Source organism: Pyxicephalus adspersus, chromosome 5, assembly GCF_032062135.1.
Source record: "Pyxicephalus adspersus chromosome 5, UCB_Pads_2.0, whole genome shotgun sequence".
Classification (NCBI taxonomy): Eukaryota; Metazoa; Chordata; class Amphibia; order Anura; family Pyxicephalidae; genus Pyxicephalus; species Pyxicephalus adspersus.
In genome coordinates this window covers 80,806,860-80,816,355 of record NC_092862.1, presented here as the reverse complement: position 1 = coordinate 80,816,355, position 9,496 = coordinate 80,806,860, and the positions used below count along the sequence as shown (strand labels likewise).

The 9,496-nt window shown below is 38.4% G+C and overlaps 1 protein-coding gene across 1 annotated transcript in view; it reads left to right on the top strand.

The window, feature by feature from the left end:
* GALNT12 (polypeptide N-acetylgalactosaminyltransferase 12) overlaps window positions 1-9,496 on the top strand; it is a 43,354-nt gene continuing 33,858 nt past the window's right edge. Inside the window, exon 1 of the mRNA XM_072411931.1 lies at window positions 1-1,073. Coding sequence (XP_072268032.1) covers window positions 655-1,073 — 419 coding nt within the window. The 5' untranslated portion in view covers window positions 1-654. The remainder of the gene's footprint in view (window positions 1,074-9,496) is intronic.

Sequence of the window (9,496 nt, the reverse complement as noted above, 5' to 3'; positions counted from 1 at the left end):
GGAAGAAGTTGGAGAGGTGCTGCGGGACTTTGTGTAGGACGAGAGTGTAAGGGAGGCAAGTGATCACCCCAAGCATTATACAGAATCCGGGACAGAGTTCCGGTACTTTGAACCAGGAAGATACGAGCGGGGCTGCAGTGTAAGCTTTGCGAGTTGAGGAAGTGAGCACGAAGACTGAGATATGTACTAAGTGAATGGGTGTTCATTAGTTTGCCAAGGGGGGCTGCGACGTGTTTAGGCTTTTCGGTAAGGAAAGGGGGGGTGGTGGTGGCCAAAGAAAAGGAAGAGATCAATGACCGGAGAGTGCTCTGAGGAGGTGGAAGCTGTTAAGGTATAAGGTAGAAAGTGATTGATTTGGATTGTTCACACAGCTGGATTGCCCACTCCCATGTCCCAGTACATTTACATTTGTCCACTGCCAGATCATTTATCAATAAATCAAATATACCTTACAAGGGATCCAAATATTGGGATATAGACATATATTGCCATATGAAGCATCTACAAAAGTAACTTTTTAGAGCTTTATATATGTTTGCCAATTGTAGATGTAGATATTAGTAATATACAAATTAAAAATAAATTAAGTAATTATTTGAAAACAATCATTGAACTAGAAGCCCCATTTCTTACATTAGTAAAAACATAAAAAAAATGGTTAAAAGGAGACGTGGGTTACTAGGTGCTTGGCCGCCACAGAGGAGGAGGAAGAGTTTTCTTTTCTTGGCGACCATTGCCTGTATATTGTATTTTGGGTTCTTGCTGCTAAGTAAAGATGTAGAAGGTGGTAGTAGCCACAATTCTAAAGAACTTAAAGTAGAGAAGCATGAGGTACCCAGGGAGGAGTTTGTTAATGAAAATGAGTTAGATTATGAACAATTAAAGAAGCCAGTATATGAAAGACCTCCATTAGATCCCAGTGCTTTGGGAGAGTTTGGGAAAGCAGTACATCTTAACCTGGAAGGGGAAGAAAAAAAACTGGAAGAGGAGAGCATCAACAAACATCAAATAAACACCTACCTCAGTGACAAAATTTCATTGCATCGCCGTCTGGAAGAAAGATGGAATCCAATGTAAGTACTTCCTTAAATGTACACAATTATGTATTTTTGCACTTGTAAAATTATGTTATATATAGGGTTATGTCTGCATTTTGGTTTTGTTCTTTTGGGCACAGTGATCATACCTACTTTACAGGTTATTCAAGGAGAAGCTTAGCAGTCAGTCCTGGCCTGGGTGTCAGATAACTCTTCTTTCTGTGATGGCCTTTAGTCATTGTATGCGTCAGCAACCAGGGAAACATTTACAGGTGGCTGCGAAGGCTAAGCCTTTTATTTTTAAAAGTAAATTACTATGCAATTCAGTAAAATTACTGCACACTTTGGGAAAAGGGCAGTATGTTTGAAAGACTGATGGAGTATTTTTTTTAGGGTTCCACTGTTAACATGTATTGGAATAGAAATGGCTCACTAGTTAACTAGATAAAACGTTGTGTCAACTGAGAAGCCAACTTATGGCAGGAAAATATGTGAGGCCTATCCATACCAACAGAACTCCATAACAGCCTTTCTCAACCTTTCAAACATGGGGAACCCTTGAAATAACTTTCATGTACTCAAACAACCCCTGCATTAATTATTTTATCTACTCTTAGTACAATAACATTGGGATCAGTGGGAAGAATACCTCTTACATTGCTGGCCACTAATAGGAATGTCATCCCTACAGATAGAAAAATAATATTGCTCAAGGAATCCCTAGCACAGAGCCTCCCAGGATACCTACGTCACGCATCCCGCCAGGCTCTGGCTGCTTCTTCTGCGCATGCCCAAAACCTTGAGCATGTACAGAAGGGAATATTCCTCCCAGAGGAAAGAGATGCCCATCCCACGCATGCGCAGTGGGATCATCTCTCTCTCTTTTTTTTTTCCCCCTTCACAGCAGCTATAGTAAAGAAGAAAGAAGACCGAAGAAGACGACGGAAGTGAAGGTCAAGGATGGCGGCTCCTGGTGCTTCCTCTGCGCTGGGACCAAAAGGAGGAAATGCAGGGCGACGTGGGACTAGATTGTGGAAAGGACCAGCGCAATCGAGGGATCTGCCTGATAAAAGGTAAGTTTAATTTTTTTGTTTTTATTTTAGTTCCGCCTTAAATTTATTCGTGAAGGTTTATGTTACCTATAAAATTTAGAAATGTTAATTGTACCTACGCAGTATTATAAGGAAAATCTTTCGTCATTCACTCCTTGCCTACAGACTCATACCTGTGTATCTGCAGTGTAAGACTTAAAGGCCTTGTTACCTGTGGCTGCTAGTTTGATATTTTGAGATATTCCTTTTGATTAGCTTGCTTTTCTTTTTTTTTAGTCATTGATATTATGAAGCCAAACACAGCTAGATAGACAAATAGACAGACAATAAGGTGGAAAGCTGTAGAGTACTCTCTTGGCTTTTTGGCACAACTTCCAGGGTTCAGTTATTTTTTCAGAGAAATATACAAAAAAGTCCTTGTGTTTACATAAATTCTGAAAGTTTACACGTGCTAAGGCTAATAGAGCCTTTCTACTCTAACACTTAAGTCCAAGAATAATCCCTAGACCAACCAAGTGAAAAGAAGTGATGTTAACCAGATGATTGTAAAACCGACTGTATAAAAACTTAATTCATCAATGTCTATATTTTAAATAATTCATTAAAGCTATGTTGCTGGAAAATATCTTTTGTGATCATTGATATTGATCGTTGATATTGAGTGCTGTAAAAACAGTATTATTCAGGTACCTGGAGAGAGGAGTATAAGGTATAGAAGGCACTACGTTCTCTACGTTCTCCTCCGTTGGAAATGACAGTGGTACTCCCTGGTTGGTTGTTTAGTCTTCTGCTCGGTTGTTTACTACATGACATCTGGGGACCACTGTACATAAGCTAGATTTTCACCCAACATGATCACGATTGTTCATTTTGGAGCAACACTTATCTAGAGTGTAGTATGTAGACATGATCCAGCTCTATCCTGACCTTCCTTTGCAGCTCAGTGCAAATATATAGTATTTTTATCTGTTAGTTCCCAGGCTGCAGCATATATGATAAAATACAATGCCATTTGAAATTGAAGCCAATTTGAGATTGTTTTTAGCTTTGTCGACAGCTTTTGCAGATTTGGAACATACAATAACGCAACACCTTGAAAGCAAACAATACTTGCTGATTTCACTGTCTATATAACCAAACTCTGGTAACCTTGAAGATAGGTGGATGTTTTAAAAAATCTTCTGCATCTGCAACTTCCCAGATGTGTTGTATGCCAGCTCCCCACACTTTGCTTTGTGGTTTCTTCTGCTGGCCCCTTCGTTACTACAGGACATAGCTTGATCCGAGGACCTTGGTGCTATGGAGCTGATGGGTCAACTATTTTATCTGTACATTCTTGATCTGTTTAAGTATAGAAGCTGCCATTGTAGACTTCTTTTGGAAAATGCTGGATGCCTAGTGTGTCTCACTGTTGGGCTTTAGTCACAGTCCTGAGACAAGCAAGCAAGTTGGAAGTGTGATGTATTTATCTCCATACTCATTCTGGGTCAGTGACTCAGTAATAAATTAAAGCATTAGAATGACTTCCAACTAAAATTCTTGTAGAAGAGATTAGTAATGACAGCACCCAGTAATCTCTCATGACAATGTGCATTTAAATATCCAAATATAACACAAATTAACATGTAGTCCAAAATGTGTAGTATTTCCTAAATCCAATAAATTGTTATAATTCAGTATTGGTACTTTGAGAACAGCCATAGTTACAAAGTAAGTCAGGTTATAAAAGTTCATCGAGTTCAACCACTAGGGAAAAAAACATATCCCAGATATAAAACCCTATGAACATAGTTGATCTAGAAGAAGGTAAAAAAAACCCTGGTACAATTTGCTTCAACAGGGAAAAAATTCCTTCCTGATTCATTGAGGCAATTGGATGTTCCTGGGATCAACATTCTCTATTATTTTACTTTGAACCTTTAATACCCAGTTATATTCTGTGCTTCTAGAAAAGCTTCCAGCTTTTTCTTAAAACAATCTATAGTAGTTGCTAAAATTACTTCCTGAGGGAGCCGATTCCACATTTTCACAGACCTTCTTCAATTATGCAATTTCCCTTTTGGGAACTGGTGCCCAAAACTGAACTGCATATTCCAGATGTGGTCTGACCAATGCTTTCTACAGGGGCAGGATAATGTCTCCATCTCTGCAGTCTATTCCTCTTTTGATACTAGTAAGTACTTTACTAGCTTTAGATATTGCAGCTTGGCATTGCATGCTGTTATTAAGTCTATGATCTACCAGAACCCCCAGATCCTTTTCTATTTCTGACTCCCCCCAAATATAATCCCCCTGGACAGTATGAAGCATGCTTTTTGTTAGCTCCCAAGTACATAACTTTACATTTCTCAATTTTAATTGTCATTTGCCACTTGGCTTCCCAATCAAACAGTACATCCAAGTCTGCTTGTAGATTATAGTCACCGGCTATGGACCTTATTCAATGACATAGTTTAGTGTCAACTGCAAACACAGAAATGGTACTTTTAATTCCAAACTCTATATCATTTGAAAAGATGTTAAACAGTAAAGGTCCCAACACTGAATCCTGAGGTACACCACTTATAACCTTAGACCATCCAGAGTATGAATCATTAATCACTACTTTCTAGATATGGTCTTTACCCAGTTCTCTAGCCATTTACAGAATTACTTTTCTAAACCTAATGACCCTAACTTGCATTAAAACCGTCTGTGGGGTACTGTGCCAAATGCTTTAACAAAGTCCAAGTACACTATATCAACTGCTACTCCACTGTCTACCTGTTTACTTACTTCCTCATAAATAAAGAGTAAATTTGTTGACAACTTTGGTCTTTCTTGAATCAATGCTGACTATCACTTTTGATATTATTTTTAAGCAGAAACTCCTCTGTGTGGTTCTTTTTCAAACTCTCCAGGATCTTTCCAACTATGGACGTTAAATTTACCGGTCTGTAGTTACTTGGCAATGACTTTACTCCCTTTTTTAAGATAGGAACCACATTAGCGTTACGCCAACCCATTGGTACTATGCCAGTAATTAGAAAAATTAGAAACAATGGCTATGAAATAACTGAGCTTAGCTCTTTGAGGACATGTGGATGTAATCCATCAGGCCCTGGTGCTTTGCCAACCCTAATTTTGCCCAACTGTTTCTCAATCATATCAATTGTGGCTCATTTAAGGCAGTGACATTGCTATTATGAATTTGGACTTGAGCTCTGCCATTTTTCTTTGTGTACACAGAGCTAAAAAAAAGCCTCTTATACTTATTACCTATTGGAATATATGTTTCAGTGTGTTTGTGTAGAAAATTCCCATTACTATTCAGTGTTCTTTCAGGACAATCTTCTCTCCCATTGAAAGTCACAGTTAGCGGCCCTTAATAATTGGAACATTTGCTTTCCTAAAATTGAATTTTTTTTATCTTTTCTGTTTTTGTTTCCAGTTTATAATAAATGAAATCATATTATGGTCACCCAGATTCTCTTTTATATGCACATATGTTTTAAGCTCTTCATTGTTAGGAAAAACTAGGTCCAGCAGAGTATCATTTCTAGTTGGGTCTTCGAAAAACTGTACCATACAATTACCTTGTAATAAATTATTACATTTCCGACCTTTTGCTGTACCTGTAGTGCCATTACTCCAGCCAATGTCAGGGTAGTTAAAATTCCTCATTATTAACCTCATCACTTTCTCCATCAACAATTTCTTCTTTCAGATTCATTTTCTATTTATTGTAGTGCAATATCATTTGGTAAAATGTACATTACTGCAGTGTATTGTGGTGCCATTTATTTTAAATACATAGTGACATAGTGCATGTTATCGTATGCACCTATCATGACCTATCTTTATTCTTTCCCAGACAAACAAATAAATATCTGGAGTTCTACTTGTAAACCCTGGTTGATCTAGAGAAAACAATTTAATGTAATAATATTTAGTGTTATTCCTTGCGTTCTTCTTTGTGACAGATTCTCTTAATAGTTTTCGTACACTTGTGTATACTTTTTGTGTTTACCTTATTAGTTAAAGTTGTTAATTAAAACTTCAATGTTTAAAATAATTAAAACTTTAATTAGAGTGGTGTTAAACTGTTTCATTGTAATACTAGGTAAACATTTGATTAGTTTCCATGCCTTCGTGTAAAACAAATATTGCCTGAGACACGTAGCATTCAAATTGCCTTTTTGAAGAGGAGGCTGTGCCTGTTAAGATCCTGTTTGAGCACTGAGGGTGAAGGATTAGTGTATATTGAAGTTATTTTTTCCCATTGGTGTAGCCGAGCTCATCAATGCATTTTTTGGAATGTACCAGAATATTGATATGGTTTTTCCTAATGTTTCTAATATCCAAGAGTGTTACAGTATTTCTGCATTATCCTGGTGTTTCTGCATTCCTGTGTGACCGTGTCACAGTGTCCTTGTATGTCCCTTAAAATTCCTGTGTCCTGATGACTCCAAAGTTCCTGGGAGACTCCTGACATTCTGTGTGACCATAGTGTTCCTAAAGTTCCTGTGTGCTGTGACCCCAGGCTTCTTGACTTTTCCCAGTTTTCCTGCGTTTTACTGTGTATAATTGTGTTGTTGCAACACCTGAGAGTTTCACTACCCTTTCATGAATGAGAAACCCACTTGTGCACCTGCTGTGCCAAATGTTTCATTCTCAGTGTATTATTGCATCTCTAACTACTGGCTTCATACTCCATTTGCTACATTTCCCTGCCTTCTGTATTCATACTATGGCCCTGATTTATGAAAGCTCTCCAAGGCTGAAGAGAATACACTTTCATCAGTGAAGCTGGGTGATCTAGCAAACCTGGAATGGATCTGGTCCAGGATTCAAAATGTTTGCTAGCAAATAGCAAATGATTTTTAAAATTCCATTCCATGTTTTCTGGATCACCCAGCTTCACTTCTGAAAGTGTATTCTCTGTATTCCTAAATCAGGCCCTATACCTCAATTCCTACTACTGTCAGTGGTTGCCACCATTTGCATAGTTGGGGGCTGCAACTTGGGAGGCATCTGCAGCACAGCTATCGCTCCTTGCAGGTGTACACTAGCAGCTCCTTTAGTGTCTTCTCCTTAGTCCACATTTGCATGGTAACATACTAGCTACCCTGTTTATGTTTATAATATCTTATGAGAGAATAAGGTGAATGAAAATACTTACACTTACGATATTGTACACACATAAAAAATCAGATATTGCAGTTAAGCAGTCCTTATCTGTGGTGGCTGCATTAGTTTTCTTTTTAAGCTTTTCTTTTCACCTGGTAATTTTGCCAGTGTAGTACACGGAGGTAAAGAACAACATAGCCAACCAAAGCTTCTATAAAAATGTAGACTACAAACACTAATCTTTAGTGCAGTGGATATGTTTTGTAGTATACTGAAGATAGCCATGAAGACTGATTGTTAGAGTTTGCAGGATACTACACCGGACGTTACCAGTGCACATGGTGTATAAGGAGATCAACATACATTTTTGGTAGTTGCAGAAAATTTACTTAAATCACCCAACCTTTTTTCCCTCTGGGAACCAAAGTGCCTCTTTTCTAGTACTCATAGTGTTAAAGTACCATTAATATAGTGCACTTTTGCAAAAAGGTGCCCTCACGAGGAGCCCTACAGTGAGGGTATAACTGAACATGAACTTACTTGATGTATGTACTGCACACCTGTCAAAGCACTTATGTCAACAAAACTATTAGGTGTGTGTAAAAGTAATACAGTGCGCAAAGTGCAGTGGCCAAGAGAAAAACTAATTTACAGCCTACCACACAGAGTGCAATAGGATCAGGTTTATGTAATCTATCGACTATATGGGGAAGACGTGTGTAATGTACACCTTTGAACAAGTAATCAGGAGTAGGTATAGAATGTGTATATGACATCTGATACACAGGATCCACTCGCTACTATAACTTCTAAACAAAGCTTTCTCTGCAGGTTCCCCATGAATCACTTCTCTTACTTCCTTTGCAGGTGCAGGTCCACACGTCATGGTAAATGCCTCTTGAGCCAGATTGTGGCCCATGGGCCATATGTTGGACAAAGAAGGTTAAGATGTACCGTATTTTTCGGACCATAAGACGCTCCGGACTATAAGACGCAAAAAAATATGCCCCTGTACCTCTGCATTCGGACCATAAGACGCACCCTGATTTTCCCCCCACTTTAGGAGGAAAAAAAGTGCGTCTTATGGTCCGAAAAATACGGTACTTTAAAGCTTGACAAATCGCTACTACATGGGCTCACACAATATAATATAACTTAATCCAGAACTTGTCATTAGAAGGTTCTGTGGTTGGTACATGGTTTCAGGCAGTCAATTACATACTATTTTCTATACAGTAGTAAATACTAGTACATTCTTCTTCCAATCCTCAGCTGCCTGTTTACCCTGAAGATTTTTTTAGGCCTGATTAGTGTGGATAAAAGTCTTTATTTATTCAGCATGTCATTTAGCAGCTCCAATAACATTTTCAAAAAGAAATACCAAAAATTGTAGTTATACACAGTGGTAGGCATGGTTCTCCTATCTGTTTTTCACAGCAGCCATATATAAATACGTTACTACCCCCTTACTCAGCAACCTTATACACATTTCTTGCACATATGTGGCAGTAATGCACTAAACAAAAAACGCATACACCTACATGTTGTCATGGAGTAAAACCATAAAATGACGTGGCCAGTGGTGCTGTCAAACAATTTACTGCACTTATTATGTCAGGTGACAACTAAGTAGCAGGTGTGGCAGACATAAAAGCTTATAGGTGAGTAAGTCTGCAGGAATGTGATCTGTGAATGACACAGAACAGTTTACCAGACAGACAGAAAAAGTAAAGACAAAAAGAGTACAGATAGAAACATGGGGTAGATGCTCAGGTGAAGAAACCCATAGGGCTTCTGATTAGTCACAGATAAAGTAGGTACTGTCAGGGTATTTAGAAGTCTATTTGTATGCACCCAAGTGTGAACTAAGCTGCATGGCTTAAAGCAGATAGGCACACCTAATTGTCAAAGTGCCTCCTCCAGAACTGTGACTGCTTGCATATTTGCATGTTTTTTTTCAGGTTTGAAGTCTTTGGCTGGTTTTGAATTACATATCCTCCGTTAATGTGCATGGGAGCTACTGAATTGTAGTGAGCCTGTACAATCAGCTGCACCTGTACAAAAAGAATGAAGTCCTGACAGAGGATAAGCCCTTCTGTGCCAATGAAACATCATGCCAGCCAGTCAGGACTTTACTTCCTCAAGGATGTACATATCTCTACCAACCCCTTCCAAAATCACAAGGTCCTAAATTAACAAATGTGGATGCATTTTTATCCATCTATTCCAAACCTGTACCTGTTTTGGTTTTAGATTGACAAGCATTGTGTTCAGCACTTGCCACATATGTTCATTTCC